The 19,482-nt window shown below is 37.7% G+C and overlaps 2 protein-coding genes across 9 annotated transcripts in view; one reads left to right on the top strand and one right to left on the bottom strand.

Annotated features, from left to right (window-relative positions):
* The first annotated feature begins 923 nt into the window (after window positions 1-923).
* LOC117301669 (immunoglobulin superfamily member 10-like) lies at window positions 924-16,507 on the top strand. 2 transcript variants are annotated; one of them, XM_033785698.1, is made up of 10 exons: window positions 924-1,055; window positions 2,778-3,113; window positions 6,577-6,903; window positions 9,326-9,667; window positions 11,243-11,299; window positions 12,382-12,510; window positions 13,836-13,860; window positions 14,138-14,202; window positions 15,021-15,121; window positions 15,404-16,507. In XM_033785698.1, the coding sequence occupies exons 1-10, from the start codon at window positions 995-997 to the stop codon at window positions 15,482-15,484; spliced, it is 1,524 nt and encodes a 507-aa protein (XP_033641589.1). In that variant the 5' UTR covers window positions 924-994; the 3' UTR covers window positions 15,485-16,507. The 2 variants fall into 2 exon arrangements, with proteins under 2 accessions (XP_033641589.1, XP_033641590.1); XM_033785699.1 differs by lacking the exons at window positions 924-1,055; window positions 2,778-3,113 and adding an exon at window positions 4,928-5,308.
* Window positions 16,508-17,145: 638 nt separating this feature from the next.
* Window positions 17,146-19,482, bottom strand: part of LOC117301411 (tyrosine-protein kinase Mer-like) — a 37,297-nt gene continuing 34,960 nt past the window's right edge. For all 7 annotated transcript variants that reach the window (XM_033785382.1, XM_033785384.1, XM_033785386.1 and 4 more), the window contains 4 exons: window positions 19,009-19,120; window positions 18,468-18,564; window positions 17,818-17,917; window positions 17,146-17,411 (listed from right to left, as the gene is read on the bottom strand). In XM_033785382.1, coding sequence (XP_033641273.1) covers window positions 17,334-17,411; window positions 17,818-17,917; window positions 18,468-18,564; window positions 19,009-19,120 — 387 coding nt within the window. In that variant the 3' untranslated portion in view covers window positions 17,146-17,333. The remainder of the gene's footprint in view (window positions 17,412-17,817; window positions 17,918-18,467; window positions 18,565-19,008; window positions 19,121-19,482) is intronic.

Here is a 19,482-nt window from a genome sequence, read left to right on the forward strand (position 1 = left end):
AGTAGCTATAAACTCAGTAAAAAATGTACCTTAAACCAGGTTTAAACTTACCTCTAACCCAGTACCTAAATGAGGCCCAAACCATGTACCTAAATGTAGCCCCAATCATTTACATAGTATAGTAGCTCTAACCAAAGTCTAACATGTACCTTAAACCAAGCCTAATTGAGCTCTATCCCAGTGCCTCAAAGGAGCCCCAAACCATATACCTCAATGTGGCTCCAATCCTGTAGGGCCTACCTAGTTATAGGTCTCATAATCCCAGTCTATGAACAAGGCCTAAATGTACCTTTTATACAGTACCCCAACAGCACAAACCATGTACCCAATGTAGCTCCATCCCTGTTGTACCTAAATGTGGCCCCAACCTAGACTGGGCCCCTGTCTTTATCCGCAAGGATAAAGACAAGCCTCTGCTGTCAGATCCAGTCATTCCATTAGGTACAATGATACGTGCAGCGACATGAGCTTTCCATTGATGCACAAATAGTACACTGCTGTCACGTCCGCAATATAATTTAACAGCGTATCTCTACGTGAAATGAATGAGGTCAAAGGTGAAAAGTACACGCCGGTTTGGAGGCAGGTCTCTGGCGTTATTCACGAGCCTTGAAGTGTGACGTCAGATGTTCAGGCTAGCCCCAACCCTGTTCCTAACCCCAATTAACCTCACCTTGTACCCAATGTAGCATAACTCCGTTAATAAAGTGTTACCCAACATAGCCTCAATCGTGTACCTTGAAGTGTATTTATAGCCCCAAATGAAAGTCAGGTGCAAAATTCAGGTCTCGCATGTCACATTTTCATAAAACACGTTTCTATTTGACAACTATAAGGAAATAAAACCCTTTTAAAACATTATATAAAAGTCAGGGCCAGGTGTTTTTACTTTCAGTCGCACAGATTGCTCGTACTTATAAACTTCTTTATAAATGGTTTACTAGATGTAGAGTATCGGGTAAATACATGATTAGTTGTGATCTACACATTCACGATGAACATCTTAAACGTAGTTTGTGTCACCTATTTGATGAACAAGTTGTGCTGTGCCAAAGGTAAGATGTGTTGTGTCATGCAAAAATAACGAGTAATCGGTTTTCCCACTATTTTCTCGTGACCAAAATGGCTGATTGGTCTCAAACTTCTACAGGTTTGTCAGTTTATGTATAGATTACATAAACTGCTTACACTGCTAGCAACTGTTACGTAAGCGAAACCAATTCTGTAATATCTTTAAGTTTATTTTAAAACCAAAAACAAACTAAACAGATCTGTGTATGGATTTTGATAACGGTTCGATTATGAAGAGGATTCAAAACATAAAAGTGCAATAACAAACCTGGGTTTGCTTGTTGTTTATAAAAACTGTATAACTGAAACAATGTCAGCAATGTAGTTGGGTCACCAATGGCAACGGCAAAGAAAATGACGGGGGCAGGAAAACATGCGAAAACATCACAAAGTTTATTGTTATTATGACATTGATATTGCATATTGGACATTCACATAGGTTTGTACAGCGAATATCTACTATGTCGATATTGAACATTTGCCTACGGCTGTCTACTTTTCATTATTTTGGGCATTAGGCATTGCTGTTCACAAACCTATTTGAATGTGCAATGTCCAATATCGAAATAAAAAGACGACATTCGCCGTGTAAAATGCCATTGAGTTGTGAACTAAGCAGACGCGCAATCAGTGTTCTCTCTATGCTTGTCAGAGATTAATTTTTAAAGTTTCCATGGTTTAAAGGAAAATTACAGAATTGGTTTGCTAGCAAAAAAGTTGCTGGCAGTGAACGCACTTTATGTAAACCACCATGTATACATAAACTGGCAAACCTGTAGAAGTTCGAGATCGATCGGCCATCTTGGTCACGAGAGAATAGTAAAAAAACGATTTAAATTTTTGAAACTGCAGCGTTGCCAAAACAAAAATGAATAAAACGCTCAGTGCGCAATAAACTCCAAACGCGAAATAATATTATTTATTTTTCATTAAATATGACATTTCAGACATAAATATTTCAAGGGATTTTTTCTTCTATCATCATCATTAGACCGTGTAAGTTTTATGTAAATCTGTGATCTTCACGATTTTTGTTTCTTATCAACTCTGTAACGTTCTTTTAAGTAAAACATTAATAAGTAATGTGAGGAGGAGGTACTGAACCTCCTGTCAGAAGTAAGACCAAGATCTGACTTAAGAGCTCCTTTGGATCGAGCAGGGGTCCATCCAGCCTCTACCAACTCATCTTTCCAGTGCGGTAGAGGAGGCAACTAACCTTCATCAACACTAAGATGGACACATTGCATTGCGGAATGGACCCCACGAACACATACGAGACGTAGAGGCAGGACCAAGCAAGCAGGCGTTGGATGGACGGCATCACAGAATTCGGAACCGTCACATGGATGCGTCTAGGAAAGATCGAGGTGGAATGATGATGAAGAGGCCTTCTTTCTGCAGTGGAGCGACATAGGCTAGATAGATAGATAGATAGAGGCTGTATGCGAGCATTTGAATTACCCTTTTTGGGATCTAATAAAGATTATTGTATTTTATTGTAGAGAAAGGTAGATAATAAGTAAAGATCAGAGTATAGTGTTTGAAACTGTGTATGGTGGGAGATGTCTGCCGCCGATTCTTTTCAGAACCAACACTATTCAAAAGAGATTTTACACATAGTGCTACCGCAAATCTCACCTAACTATAGTAATATCTATCTTTATAAATGTTTATCTCAACAAGTATTGTAATGAAATTATTGGCAGGAACTAGTGTGTCGACCAATCAACAAGTGGTCGTCATCGAAGGAGAAGATGCAGTGCTTTGGTGTAATTCTACGGACTTCGAGTTTATCCAGCTCGGATGCGAAACAGTTAATACCGTCGCTTGGTTTAAATTGGATTACAACAGTACTTTGCTTGCTTTCTGCCATCAGTATGGTTATAGTTATCTTCGATCTTCTCACAGACTTGGTTCAGAAACCGGCAATCTAACAATACCTGATACATTGGTCTCAGATAGTGGTGTTTTTGCCTGTTTTATATACAATCGTTTGTTTGGAGCTGTAGGAATGGTATCGACAGAACTCACAGTTAAAAGAGGTAAGCAAAGGACCGGTCACACATAAAAATGCACGCCCTCGATTGGTTGAATAGACCTTATGCACATGACGTCATTTCAGTAGAGCGCTCTCACCCAGAGGTCAAAAGGAGGTTGTTCATTGGCCAGTCCTGTGCGCCGCGTGTACTAATCTGTGCGTTTCGATTGTTTCGTCACCGTTTTTCCACTAAGATGGCCGCTGGATGACGTCAATGCATAAGGTCTATTGCTCCACGCAGAATACGCCCACGCTCATTCAACCAATCGAGAGCGTGCATTTTTATCGTTCTCGTTTTCATTCCCGTTATCGGAGCCTGTGTGTGTGTGTTACTGAACCGGTATGCATAAGGTGACTTTCACAAAGAAAAGCTCATGTTGATGTTAGAATAGAGCGTACAGTTAAAGCAATGCTGTGTTTCCATATGGCAATTTGCAGCAAAAAAAATTCACAATTCCTTGAAAGACAAATTAAATTGTATGAAAACCAACAAAACACCCATTCTGAAATGACTTCATTCATCGAAAAGGAAACCATGTTTGCATAATGTAGGAAGGGCATGAAACGAAGTACTTTTGCCTTCACCTTATGCCAATATTGTTCACATTCAGTTTCACTTCGCAGTATATACTTTAAAGGCACTTGGGTGGATTTCACAAAGAGTAAGGACTAGTCTTATCTTGAGTTAGGACGAGTAACTAGTCCTAAATTAGGTACGTTTTTGATACCTCTTAGGACTAGTCCTAAGTTAGGACTAGTCCTAACTCTTTGTGAAATCGACCCCTGGACACTTTTGGTAACTACTCAAAATAATTGTTAGCATAAAACCTTACTTGGTAACGAGCAATGGTGAGCTGTTGTTAGAATAACACATTGTGAGAAACTGCTCCCTCTGCAGTAACGTAGTCTTTGAGAAAGAGGTTTATTCTCACTTAAAGGCAGTGGACACTTTTGGTTACTACTCAAAATAATTGTTAGCATAAAACCTTTCTTGGTAACGAGCAATGGTGAGCTGTTGTTAGAATAACACATTGTGAGAAACTGCTCCCTCTGCAGTAACGTAGTCTTTGAGAAAGAGGTTTGTTCTCACTTAAAGGCAGTGGACACTGTTTATGCTAATAATTATTTTGAGTTATTACCATGGTAATAACTCAAAATAATTATTAGCATAAAACCTTTCATGGTGACGAGTAATAGGGAGAGGTTGAAGGTATAAAACATTGTGAGAAACGGCACCCTCTGTCAAAGTGTCATAGCTTTCGAGAAAGAAGTAATTTTCCACGAATTTTATTTCGAGACCTCAGATTTAGAACTTGAGGTCTCGAAATCAACCATTTAAACGCACACACCTTCGTGTGACAATGGTGTTTTTTTCGATGACCGATTGAGCTCAAATTTTTACAAGGTTTGTTATTTTATGCATATGTTGAGATACACCAACTGTGAATGCTAGTCTTGACAATTACCAATAGTGTCCACTGCCTTTAAATAATTGAATTGAATTCGAGACCTCAGCTGACGTCTCGAATTCAAGCATCTGAAAGCACACAACTTGTGCGACAAAGGTGTTTTTTTCTTCTATTATTCTCTCGCAAATTCAACTGATCCAAGCGAGCTCAAATTTGCACAGGTTTGTTATTCTGTACATATGCTGAAATACCCCATGTGAGAAGACTGGTCTTTGACAATATTACCAAAGGTGTCCAGGGCCTTTAAAACAGAAACTGTGAAAAATTCAAGAGCGACCAACAATACCAAAATCTTCTTTCGCTTTGGGGCTCTCACACGTAGTTAAACACGATGTGACATGTAAAAGCAAGTTGCTACTCGCAGTTTCCACGTGTCTTAGTTATGAGAGCTTAGATATTTCGGAATGGGGCCATCCGAACAAGAACCTTAAAATACTCACATTTGAAACACGCTGGTTGGAAAACTTTGCTGGGCGCACTGTCATCTTGATGTTGTAAACGACACTACTGACAAAGTTTCAAGGAAAAGCAAACTTGCAAAAGCTTGCCTAGTTTGTAGTCAAATAAGTGTTTCTTTGATTTGTTTGGATTGTTCAATGTTCATGTTGGTGTGCTGGAACTATGAACATTGCAAGATTTAGGTTTTATATGAATGAGGTAAACATTATGAGCTACTTTCTCCTGGTTTGTTTATTACTTGATGTGGGTACTTTGGTGTGTTGGTGTAATGGTAAGTAATCTTAATACTTTCTTTAGAATAAATCAATTAGTATATATTTATTAAAGACACTGGACACTATTGGTTTTTGTCTAATATCAGTCTTCTCACTTTGTGTATCTGAACATGTGCATAAAATAACGAACCTGTGAACATTTAAATTCAATTGGTCGTCGAAGTTGCGAGAAAATAATGAAAGAAAAAACACCCTTGTCACACGAAGTTGTGTGCTTTCAGATGCTTGATTTTGAGACTTCAAATTCTAAATCTGAGGTCTCGAAATCAAATTCATTAAAAATTACTTCTTTCTCGAAAACTACGTCTCTTCAGAGGGAGCCGTTTCTCACAGTGTTTTGTACTACACACCTCTCCATATTACTCGTTACCAAGTGAGGTTTTATGCTCATAATTATTTTGAGTCATTACCAATAGTGTCCACTGCCAGAGGTTGGTTTTGGAGCCGTCCGTTCGTTTCAATTCTATAAAGGTAGATGTAGATGTGTTCAATAAATTAACAAGTTAAAATCTCATTTCAAAAGGTGATCGCGTGTTTGAGATAATATTGCTGAAAATCCGGAGCGAATAGGTACACGCAGGTAGAATATTTCCTGATATCATTACACGATCTGAGAAGCGTTTTGACAGTAACGCTTTTCAGATTTAATTTTGGGGGCATGTAAACTGATATATTTTTACATAACACATTGCTGTGAAGTGAAATGTTTCCCAAAATGTGTTTTACAACCGAAAGCTGCTGCTGAAGGCTTTCAACCAACATTTTTTTCTTTTAAGAGTGATTACCTAACGATATACACCCCCTTTAAAAACATTAACTGCATCTTCTGAACGTCAAAAGTAATTTGTGGAAATTTCATGAAATCTGTAAATTGTTCATTTAGAAATACAATTTCGTCTGCTCAGAACTATCAAGTCATTAGTGCAATTTGAATGATTTATTTCAAATTACTGTTGCATAATATTGAGCATCTTGTAAATTTGGTGTTTCGGTCAAGATTGGTCTTCAAAGCATTTATTTGGCAACAAAAAATGTTTTAAGTCAAGCATTTAATTAATGATTTGGATTTTTGAAGTTTTTAATTTGTACGCACTTTTCATTTAATCCCCTTTTCATCAGTGCAATTAATATGAAATTTCATTATTTACCATATAATTCTGAGCAGACGATTCTTTTATTAATTTTTTTTACCAGATATTTTATTTAAATTTTTTATTTGATATCTGTTATCGATCATTTTATTTCACTTATTGTGTTCAATAAGGTATCAGCGTCTCGACCACCGGTAATGTGGAAGTTGTTGAGGGAGACGACGCCGTGCTCAAGTGCAATGTGACCCGTAGTAATGGCACGCTAGTTCCACCATGCCGTGACGATGTTCAACTCGAATGGCTCGTGAATGGCTCAACCATTGCATCTTGCTCAGAGGGAAGTCTGGAGAAATACTCAAGAGAGATAACATTTGATGAAGAAACCGGAAGCTTAACAATACATGATATACGGACAACTGACGCTGCAAATTTTGCATGTGCAGTGTATGGCCGGTTTGGTGGATACGAGTATGATACGACTGAACTTATAGTAAAAAGAGGTGAGTTTAGCTTGGACTAAGGACCAACCTCAGACGGTATTACACATTGTGTTGGAACATTGTATCTTGTTTTCTTCCAATTCATTCATTGCTGGTTTTATCCAAGAGTTTTTTGTTTTTTTACGTTGTAATGGAAGATTGTTATGTGTCCTATGTCAAAATACACGTTAGACTTGTACAGTCTGTTGGTGAGTTTAGAAACGGACGGACATTCAATAAGGTGAGCGCTACACTTAACTGATTTGAGCTATCAACGCACGTTGCCATCTACTCCTGTGGCTGAAACGTGATTTATAATCTCTATTATAATTAATGTCAGTATAATAGAGATCTTGACCCAATTTCAAAGAGCTGCTATGCCCAACAATTTGCTTAGTATGAAATGTCTTCTATGATAAAAACAGGATTACCAACCAAATTTCCACGTGATTTTCAGGACTAGCAAACAACAGCTGAATACCAGTATCAAGCAATATGCAACAAATGGAGTAATCCTGTTTTTTATCAAGGAAGAAATTATTTAATGCTAAGCAAATTTTTTGTGCTTAGCAGCTCTATGAAATTGGGCACAGGTTATAGTACCCTTCACAGTCTGGTTTAGGGATGTAGGCATCAACCATTAGGAGCCTGGCTGGAAGAGCAGAGTGCACAACATTCCAAACCGTCTACAAAGCAATTGTGTTTGAATGCCTCCATCCCACGGTTCTAAGTGCTCTTTGTTCTTTCGTGATTCTTCCTCCACCAACTAGATCTGACCCCATTTTACGCCATTCTTCTCCACTCGACTGCTTTTTGGCAGTAATATACCAGTGTATGCATGTGCTACGTTGTCACGTTTAGCCTCAAATTAAAAGACTTTGTTGGGATAGACTTGTAGAGAGAATAATAAGTTGAGGCACGGGAATGGACATCTCGACCTTCGGTGTGGTGGAAGTTGTGCCGAGGAGCAATTCGACCCGCAATGATGACACGTTTCTTCTACCAGTAGAGGAGTGGATTTCGAATGGTTCTTTGGTGAGCTTCATAAAGCCATTGCGAGATATGGTGGACATTATACTATGGACATTATACTATTAGGTTTGGGAAATTTTGTCTGTATATACAATGTACACCAAAACCAAGCAGCGCACTCCTATTATTTAAACATTTTATAGTCCACCATACCTCAAAAATGGCGTGACAAAGAGGCTTGAAGTCTGTTTCAGAGGTCTTGGTTGACCGAGAGACATGTAGCCTCTTCGATGTGAGGGTCTCGTGTTAAAGGCACTGGACTCTATTGGTAATTACTCAAAATAATTATTAGCATAAAACCTTACTTAGTAACGAGTAATGGGGAGCTGTTGATGGTATAAAACATTGTGAGAAAGAGCTCCCTCTGAAGTAGTTTTCAAGAAAGAAGTAATTTTTTTCCATGAATTGATTCCGAGACCTCAGAATAAGATTTTGAGTTCTCGAAATTAAGCATCTGAAAGCACACAACTTCGTGTAACAAGGGTGTTTTTTTATTGCATTCGGATCCTTGCATTCATATCTCGCAACTTCGGCGACCAATATTGAGCTAAAATTTGCACAGGTTTGATGATAAACCAAATGGGAAGACTGGTCTTTGACAATTACCAATAGTGTCCATACCTAAATTAACGGCTCCGAAAGGGTGTAGCAGACCCTGTTGTGACACTGCAAGGTAATAAGCAGTCTGCATGCTGTGATTAGGTAATTATGTTTGCAATGGGGATAAAATTAGTTTTACTCTTACACCGAGTTCTGTCAAAAAAATGTAGGATTCGAACTGCTTCTAGCTACCGGGCAATCTCGGTGGTTTATAGTTTGTAAAACATCTGCTCTAGATTGGCAATGGTCGTGGGTTTGAATCCAATCCGAGTAATTTCCCGAGTTCTTAAAGCAAAAATCACAGGTATATTACGCGAGTGGGATTCGAACCCACGACCTTTGTAATTCTAAAGCAGTGTCTTACCAACTAGACATTTCAAATGTCCTCTGCCTTCAGCTTTAGCCAATTTTAAATGACAGTATAATGTGTTATCAACAAAAAATTATTTTTCCCTGTACATGTGTGTATGTGTAATGTTAGATTTGTGTATAATTGTTTATTTTGTTTGCCTTTACTCCTTTCTTGCAGGCACTGGCTGGTCCAGAGTTTGTTGATTTCGTTTGTGTAACTTTTTGTTGTCCTAGTGTTTTTATTGTAATTATATTGTTAACCAAATTAATTGATGTTTTAATGCACGGGCAACTTTGAAAATCAGTGCTCTTACTGAAAGGTTTCCCCATGGTAAACAAGAAATTAATAAATAAACATAACATTTAAATGTTCCTATGTAAACGCCATATGGATCATTGTTTTTTGATGGATTTGGCGCTATATAAATCTGTACTATTATTTCTATGTTGTTTGTTACAGCTCCAAAGACAGTTAAAGTGTCAACTACGAGGATGTTGGAAGTTGTCGACGGGGAGTCTGCCGTTCTGGAGTGCACTGTTACGGGTAGCACTGGCTCGCTGCTCCCGCCTTGCAGCGTGGAACTCGCATGGCTCGTGAAAGACTCCGAGATGGTGATATCATGCACTGGGTTTTACATCAAACACTCCTATTCATACAGTAGTGGAGAGTTCATATTTGAGAACCATACTGGTACCCTGACGATTCCGAATGTGCGGCTTGGACATGCTGGTCTGTTTACATGTAGAGTGAATACAACTAAAGGATACAAGCACAGTGTGACTGAACTGAAAGTACTAAGAGGTAAGCATTAAAGACTTGTCACACGATGCAACTTCTGCGGGTAAATTTGAGGCAACCAACTGGGGTGGATTTCACAAAGAGATAAGACTAGTCTTATTCCGACTAATAGGACGAGTTACTCGTCCTGACTTAGGACTAGCCTTGAGTTTGTAATATCTCATCGGACTAGTCCTAAGATAGGACGATTTACTCGTCCTAACTTAGGACTAGCCTTGAGTTTTTAACATATCATAGGACTATTATAGTCCTACGTTAGGACTAGTCCTACGATAGGACTAGTCCTAACTCTTTGTGAGGGGTCAATTTCACAAAGAGTTAAGACTAGTCTTATATCTAGTTAGGACGAGTTACTCGTCCTAACTTAGGACTAGCCGTACGTGTTTCATATCTCCAAAGACTAGTCCTAAGTTGAGACCAGTCCTAACTCTTTGTGCAATCGACCCCATGGCATTTAAAGAACCACTTTGATAGCACAAGAGTCATTTTCTCAAACAGTGTCCTACGTACGATCCCAAAGGGAAAAAACGTGAGCATTAAAAAGTGAATAGCTTTTCCTCTTGTAGATTGCCTGGAACTGGTTGCCTGTATTGCCAGCGGGACAAGGCCTTTAGTGATGTGCTTTGTTTGAAGGTTTCTCTTAAATGTCTCACCATTTTGCAGTATTTATTTTTGGATGTCACATTTAATCTTATAATAACTTGTATGATCCATATTATTTAGTTTTACCCTTACACCGATGTGTGTAAACACTGTAAACTGGGGTCGATTTCACAAAGAGTTAGGACTGGTCCCAACTATAGGACTAGTCTTAGGAGATATGAAACACGTACGGCTAGTCCTAAGTTAGGACGAGTAACTCGTTCTAACTAGATATAAGACTAGTCTTAACTCTTTGTGAAATTGACCCCTGGGAACTTTCCCGAGTTCTGTAAAAAGAAACCACATAACTCGGCTGGATTCGAACCCACGACCTCTGCCGACCTTTGAGCTGCTAAAATGTAGGATTCTAACTACATGTAGCTACTGTGGGCAATACCGGGAAGTATATAATGAGTATACAGTGCTTTGCACACATTGGTGTGAGGGGGAAATTAATATTATCCGTATTCCCAATGCAATTTTAACATTTTATGATCAACAGTTGCATTTCGTTCGTGTGATTATTTCCAGTTGTTTTCAAATCGTGATTTAATGTGTTATATCTATGTTTTTATAATGTTACTGATCCATTCTTGATGTTTAGTTATCACCTTTTAAAACTCTTTGATTATCATTATTTTGTATGGTGCTGTTTTAATTTGTGCAGCACCATGAGGTCCTGTTATGGATGTAAAGTCCTTCATATATATAATTTGTTATTAATTAATTAATTAATTAATTAATTTTGAACATTTAATCTGACGATTAGGTGACAAACAAATTCGAATCTAATTACTTGAATACGGCATGTGAGAGAAGTGTTCATTCGATAAGCGAACATGGGAAGGATATGTTGATTCAAATTATAGAGAGTGTTTTGAATTGTTTTTAAGGATAGAATGTCTGTTTTTGATACACTTTTATTTGTTTGTACAGCCTTATTACAACCGCCAGCAACAACCACAGCGAGCACGAGTATTTTGACAGAACACAGTAAGTAACTCATGCAAGTAAGTAACCATTGCAATGTGTAAGTAACCCTCCCTAAAATGACTAAGTAAGTATAAGTAAACCTTAATAATATAATAATATAATAATAATATCGAAGTCATATATAGCGCACGTATCTACCAGACAAGGTACTCAAGGCGCTGAGTATATACACACTTTCAGAAAGATAGGTTATTGCAGTCATGAATTCTGAGACCCTACTATTTAGCACCTTATAATGGTTTACAAGGTGCTACGGCGCATACAGCAGCCACAGCCAGGAACACCGGGGCGAACCCCTTCTCTTTTCGAAAGTGCACAGGGTTCTTTTACATGCGTTGCACAACACATGGGACCAACGGCTTTACATCCCATCCGAAGGACGAAGCAATGGTTAAGTGTCTTGCTTAAGGACACAAGTGTCATGGTTGGGGATCCGAACCCACACTCTGCTGATCAGAAACACCAGAGTTTGAATTCGGTGCTCTTAACCGCTCGGCCACGACACTTCAACTTGCAGTAAGGGCGGCAACTATCAGCAAATGCTGACATTATTTCAACGATTTGTTAAGCCTTTCGTAAAGGCTTTTGGTACTTTTGGTACGACACAAAACACACGTGTCAATAGAATTACAGTTTGATGGTAGAAATATTCCCTTCACACTACTTGCTGAGGTGCTGTAGGTTTTGAGCAAATAATGAGCAACAAATTTCACAATGATTTAACTTTTGTTTAGCATAAACAACGGGTTAATGCGACTCTCCTAAAACATTGCTCTGTGATTTTCACTTTTTCATCAAAAACTTGACAACTAATGAAGCTGGAACTTTTACAGGCCAATTATACTACATACATACATCATTCACAGTCAATAGGATTCCATGTCATGGCTACACCTTGAAGTACACAAGCTATCAAAACCCTTTAAGAAATATTAATTTTACATGAGTTTCCCCCAAAGATATCTTTCAATTAACTAAGTTTCAAACATTTCCAGGAAACAATACCTTTAGAACCTGGTTCGCTCAATTTTCTTTATTAAACTTTTTTTTTGTATGACACAATTTAACATATTTCGTTTCAGATACAAAGCCGGGTATTGGTACCAATCTTATTTTTAACCATATTTTGGGATCATCGGCTGTAAGTGTTGTTCTCTGCGCACTCGTTGTTGTCAGCTTCCTGACGATCGGATTAATGAAACGTCGAAAAAGTAAGTCCTTTTTTTTTTAAATAGTATTGCCGTGATTGTACAGGTTAAATTATCAAGATGACTGTAATTTTAAATCTGTGTTAATTTGCTATTATCCTACCGTTATTACTGCATTCATTCAAATGTTTATGACTTATAATGATTTTCTCTTGCTGTACCTTTTTGTGCATTTGTAAAGATTTTTCTTGCCTGGATCACCATTGATTATTTGCTTTGTGATTTTCCCCAAGCTTGTTCTTTGTGTCCTATTTATATGGCTTGGCATGCATAGTATGTGATTTCTCCTCTCCCATTATGTGGCGTGGCTTTATAGTCGGTCGAGCTCATGTCGTCAACCATTTGCTTTAGCCCTGCTAGTTTATACATATGTTTCCCATTGCAACCCAGTTTGTATTGACTATTATCTCCCTTTAGACCTGTTTGTGGTCAGCTTGACACAGTAAAGGGTCAAGCCCCCACTGGTATCAGGAATCTGGGTCAATTCGGACCAGGGGTGTCCTTGTCGTTGGGGGGAGGGGGGGACTTGTTCTGAGCAACATCACTGATGCATAATTATTCATTATAACTATTTAGTTCATTACTTTGATAGCACGAGTCAATTTAATGATGGCTTGCTTTGGTGTATGTTATTGTTGGTACACCTTAGTGTGTCCGTCTGTCCTTTGTCCGTTGTCTTTGTTTTGTTTCCTACTACTAGGTTCATGTTACCGTACCTTGGCTGTACTGTACTAAATGTTTGTCTGTCCATGGGTTAGGGAACAAAAGCATTTCGCTCAACCTCATACCCTAAATGTTGTCTTTGAATTGCTGCTTATAATTGAACAATTGTAATAGACCAAATTATATATTACCCCATTCTTAATTGCTTTTTGTAATTTCGACATAAATGTGTGCTATTGTATTATTGTACTTTGACATCAATGAAATAAATGTTACTGATTGAAGAATAGAGTTATCCTTTAGATGACTAGGCCTAAAGTATTTCCAAAAATAGTTGTTCAGGTCAAACTTCTCCCAGATTCGTCTGATTTGTCACACAGCATGATCATTGTAAGATAAATCAGACGAATCTCTGGGACAAGTTTGACCTAAAAAGGTTAAAGGAAATAAGCTTGATAAATTAATAGTTTTCTTACATTGAATATGACTCATAAAATATCATCAATCACGTTGTTGTATCTCTGTTTGACAGGATTGCTTTTCATTTCTATTAATAAATGCCTCTCACTTTCGGCTTGAAGGAAAGTTTAATCACCCTAAAATAATAAGTGTACTAGCTGGATTATTGTTTCAGTTAAATCAATTTGTGTGTTTCACTTTTGCAGATCAGTCACCGGCCGATGTCAAAGAGTAAGTACATTATTAAATTAGGTACGTGAGTTCGCCCTACACCCCTCTTGGAGGCGCTCGATATAAATATAGGCCTAGATTGTTACGATTGCAAATGATAAACCTTACTGATACGGTTATTGTTATCATGCTCGTTTATCGAAATTTGCCCTCATTTAAGACAAAACTTGCTTAGTTGTGGTAACAATGTATTTTCATACTTTCTTTAGATCTTCTGTCTTTTTATCTTTTGCATTCAAAATTTCCAAAGTTTTTACAGAATTCTTTTTCAACGCAGGCTAAGTGTACGCTTCATGCGTGGCATAAATGACGAAAGTGCATCGACCTCGTCAGACAAAGCCGGTAAGATTGCTTTCCTTTTGAAACCCGTTACTTTATCGGAACTCGAACCCAGGGTTGTCGATGTGTAGGTTGAAGGCGCTTGTATTGAAAGGTTGTGGTTAAAGGGTATATGTACTTTTTCCTAACAAAAACACAATGTCCACAGATATACATTAAACTTACACAGTTTGTAGATTATGATAGCAGAAAGCTTCCCCTAAAAAATTACTTATACTGGGGTGCTGTAGTTTTTGAGAAATGAGTAAAAGTAATGATTTTCGTCTCAGTTTTAGCATGTAAAAACGTATTAACCAGTTATGCTATGGTTTTGGTATAATATCATAACTGGTTAAGGGGATTTTACATGCTAAAATAATATTGGTCTCATGAGACCAAAACTATTTTGTGACTTGTTTTACTCATTTCTCAAAAAATACACAACCTTAGTTAGTAATATTTGAAGGGAAGCTTTCCACTATCATTATCTTCAAACCCTGTAAGTTTAATGTAAATCTGTGGACATTTTGAAAAAGTACCCGCATCCTTTAAGTGTACACAAAAATGGCGCTCTACAAATGACCTTTTAATTTTGATTGATTGATTTAATATTTAGTAGGAGGGGAATTGAATCGGTGAGTAATGCACTTTGCAGGGGAGATTTTGTCAACGACAGCATTCATTCAACTGTAATCATTCTTGGCATGACCACAACTTAAATACAATGGGCTTATAATCTTGCATGTCTGCCGCCATCTAGCGTCCCAAACGTCTCCGGTTGAGAACTCGATTATTTCAGAATGTGTTTAAATGGTTAATGTGTTTGATGCGTTTCTTTACAGTTGCCAACTTAATGGGCACGTCCAGTATTTACCAAGAGTTAAACCTCGCGCCAACCGAACGCAGTGACGAGGAAGATGTCATTAATCAAAATCAAACTGTGGTAATGTGATTAATAAAATAACCATTCTTTCAATTAAGTATTTATTATTGAATAGCATAGACCTTATCGCAATATGCATTGAATGAGGTGTATGTTGGTGGTCCGCTAGCGCTCAAGTTTGATCCCTAGCTATAGACCAGCATGCACCTCAATCAATATTTAGAGCTTGCACAATGGGCATTTGCGAAAAAGGTTTATTACAGATATTCTTTTTGGAAGTCTGCTTCCACCTAACGTCAGAAAGTGTCCAATTATATCTACTTTTGTTGTATGTACTTCCAGGTATATCACAGTACAGTTGTCGCATTTGCAGACGTACATCAAGAAAATCTCGACACAAAACCTCCTTCTCAGGTTGAATAAGCCATCCTCGATCCCATTGAGAGTAAAGTGCGGCGAAGAGTCACCTCTCAAACTACGACACTTTGCATATGGCGGGGTCGAGGAACAGTCACCGACAGTCGACTGTTGGGACAGAGGTTGCAATCGCCCCTTACCGTTTGAATTGTGTTTTGTTTCACCGTGGTCAAGTGGTTGTACTGCATGACTTGCAACGGCAATGTTGTGGGCTCGAATCCCACCAGACCAAACGCTGATTTCATAATGGCTAAGAATACATATTGTCGTCTGGTTACTGATCCACAATATATTATTGATAAATAGTTATGCTGTATAAGACATCGGTATTTTACATATTTATTACAAGAACTGATGCAACAACCAATAAATGTTCGCATGCTTTAATATAATCAGATTAGAACAACTAAGACAATACAAAATAAGAAAGACAATTCCACTCAATTTAAATTTATTGCGACAGATTTAAAACTGCTTTTATTCCAAAACAAACAAGTTGCAAACAAAACAGAAGAACTGGCCAATTTACAGAAAGCTCGAAAACCACAAAGCGGTTAGACCACCAAACCCACTCCTATTCGGAATTTTTTTATTTTGTTTTCTCTTGATGTGGAGTTATATTACTCCGTTTATTCAACATTCATCAGCAAAGGCATACATCAAATAAACACTATCAAAAGACACTCCAGTAAATTCTTCATATATTTAACAGGCACAGTAAGTAACAGAAGCTCAGAAAATAACAATAATAATAACAATAAACAAAATAATTAAATAGTTAAATGAATACCTCTATTATATATACAAATATCTATAATTATTTATTATGTATGTTCCAATTTCCTATTTATTTAAGTTCACATCAGAATGTGGAACATACGAGGTGTTCTTTCATGAGTTTACTATATTTCCCTATATACAATGTGACACAAAATGGTAACTTTGTGTCAAAACTATTTCAGACCGTAACATCAGAAAGCACGTTTGGCGTGTACCATAATATCATCAGCAAAAAAAAACATACAAAAATATGACGTAGAAAATAATGTTGTGTTTTATTTTGTATTTATTGTTTATTTACATGTATATCTAGAAAATAAAACTGTCGTAGGCTTTTACAGCACACCTTAAGAACCAGTTGAACTTGTTTTGAGATTTTTGTGTACACTTTATACACCCTTTTTATTTAAAGATAGTGTCATGTCTCTCTCGGGCCCTAACCCCAGCCTCCTGTCCCTCTCCATAAAATGATTTTGATGTAGTGCGCCACCATCGACCTATCGACCATTCATATGAGCCGCATGTCGACTGGTAAAGACATGTCATGGTTTTACAGGACAAGTGATTTCATTTTGTAAAATGTTTTTATTGGATAAATGTGCAGTGACATATGCTTTCCTTATCTAGAATTTGATTGGTCCGAGGTGATGTGGATGCAGCTGATGAGACACATTACATTGGACCAATCAAAACACAGATATGGTAAGCTTAATACTTTCTTCAGTCATCTGCATGCACCATGTACAGTGCATGTACAAATTTGGATGTTATTGTCTTATTAAATGTATTTTTTAAGAAACACAGCCAAATACTCACGTAATTTTGTTTACGTTTCGACTAGTTTCACTAGTCATCCTCAGAACGAGGCACCACCAGTCGGTTGGTGGCGCTGTTGCCTGTTGCCTGCATGTTATTTTGTATTTGACTGCGGGTCTCCATTGTGAAATGAATGTAGGTGAAAGGTTATTATGTACGGGGTTTGACATAGGCTCAACGGCAGATCTCTGGCCTCCAAGTCAGATGTGCAGGCTAAGTGAAATGTTGCTTGACATAAATCGAGAGATCGATTATTTTTTCAAATTTTCTCATCTGAAGTGCTTGGCATCGTCACTTCATATAAAGTTTCTTGGTAGTCGCTCAAACAAATGTAATCCTGGATAAAGACGGGAGAAAAATGCAAACTTGTATTAAAGGCATGTTACCTTTGGTAACTGTCAAAGACCAGTATTCTCTGACTTGGTGTATCCAAACAAATGCATCAACTAACAAATCTGTGAAATATTGGACTCGATTTATCTTCGCAGTTGCAGGAGAACAATGAAAGAAAAAACATCTTTGTTGCACAAACCTATGCGCTTGAAGTATTTTAAATTGAGCGAGAAATTACCGCTTCCTAAAAAAAAACTACTTTACTTCAGTGGGAGCAGTTTCTCACAATAGCTCTCCGTTAATCGTTACCAAATGTTTTGAGTAATTACCAATTGTCTTTAAAATTTAAATTAAAGCTAACCTGGTCCAACGTGCGAATGAACACGAAAAAACCCATAAAGTATACTTACACTCGCTGTTTCTAGAAGCTTTCCTAGCTTAGTACTGAGCTTGTTGAATGGTAACCGGTCATCCGGATCATCAGACCAACAGTTCAACATCATCTGGTACCTTGGAGGTAACACAAAACATGGTTTACTTAATGCAATTGAATTATAGGCACCGTATATATACCAAGTCCATTTTCATAGAGCCACTTAAGCAGGAAAAATGCTAAACAAATTCTTCCTAGCAAAAATAAGTAGGAGAATTTGGTTGGTAACCAAATTCTGGTAAGCATAAATTTGTTTGTGGAGATTCTTTTCTTTGTATTAGTCAAAATCTTCCCTAAGAGTTTGTACACACAACCGATCTTATGGATCCAGTTTGCATGGTCCTGCTATTGTTATAATACTGTTCTCTGTACTAAAGTATTCCCGGGTCCAGGTTGAACAAATAAACCCCTTGTTGGAAATTTAAAAAAACATTTGTTTACTTCACCCATTTCTTTCATTCTTTCTATCTTTGTGTATTTTTTTTTTTTTCATTTTTTTTTTCTCTGCATGCTTTGTTTTGGTAGTGTGCAGTAGATTTTATTTATATAGATCACTCCGCAATATAACTGTCCGTATTATTGTGGAGACCAGGTCATACCGTCTGAAAGAGTTGAGTTCAAACTTACAGTTCATCCTGACAGTGTTCCGGTCTAGGCATTCTGTAACCGATTTCGATGTCGTTGACGACAGTTTTCGCACTCATGGACGGATAAGGCCGTGCACCTATACAACACATTAACAAAAACACAAACACACCATCTCAACATCTAAACAAACGTTAAAACAAAACTACAACACACACAAAGAACAAAGGAAACAACATGGCTAATAAATTATCTAAGTAATAGCTTCAGCGTTTTAATCACATTTCATGCCTGTACATGAATTAAACGCAAGAAGTTAGCATGCGTAATCAAACGGCCAGTTATGTTGATGTTTTCACAGTGGTCGTTGTCGTTGTCGTTATTAATAATAATAAACATTTATACAGCGCCAAATCCATTATTGTCCTTGTCGTCTTGGCTGTTGTCACGTGGTCGTCGTCGTCGTCGTTAATGTCGTCGTTGTCATGACTGTTCTCGCCGTCGTGGCTGTTGCTTTCGATGTCGTGGCTGTCGCTGTGTGACTGTTGCCGTCGCAGTCATTGCCGTTGTTATTGTAACTTACCAAGTGTTACGATTTCCCATAGGAGTATGCCGAATGACCATATGTCACTCTTTGTCGTGTACAAGTCATCGAAAATTGACTCTAATGCCATCCAGCGTATTGGAAGAGGAGTCTGTGGGGTGGGCGGAAGTTTGAAAAGAGAAAAACCATAACGTTTACTATTAAATAATAATTATTTTCATTTTGGGGGATTTCCTAATTAAATTGGATACTTTTGTGGATGAAAGGTATCTTACAGAATTGGTAAGAAGAACAAATCCTCTAAGATCACATAACACTTACACGGTGTCAGATGATGGTGTGTACAATTTTTGTCACTATTTTCTCGTGACCCAGAAGGCCGATCGATCTCAAACTTCTACAGGTTTGTCATTTTATGCATAATTATGGTGGATTACATAAAGTGCTTACACTGTCAGCGATTGTTTTGTTAGCAAAAACCAATTCTGTAATGTACCTTGAAGTGACAGCAAA

This window comes from Asterias rubens, chromosome 17 (genome assembly GCF_902459465.1).
Source record: "Asterias rubens chromosome 17, eAstRub1.3, whole genome shotgun sequence".
NCBI lineage: Eukaryota > Metazoa > Echinodermata > Asteroidea > Forcipulatida > Asteriidae > Asterias > Asterias rubens.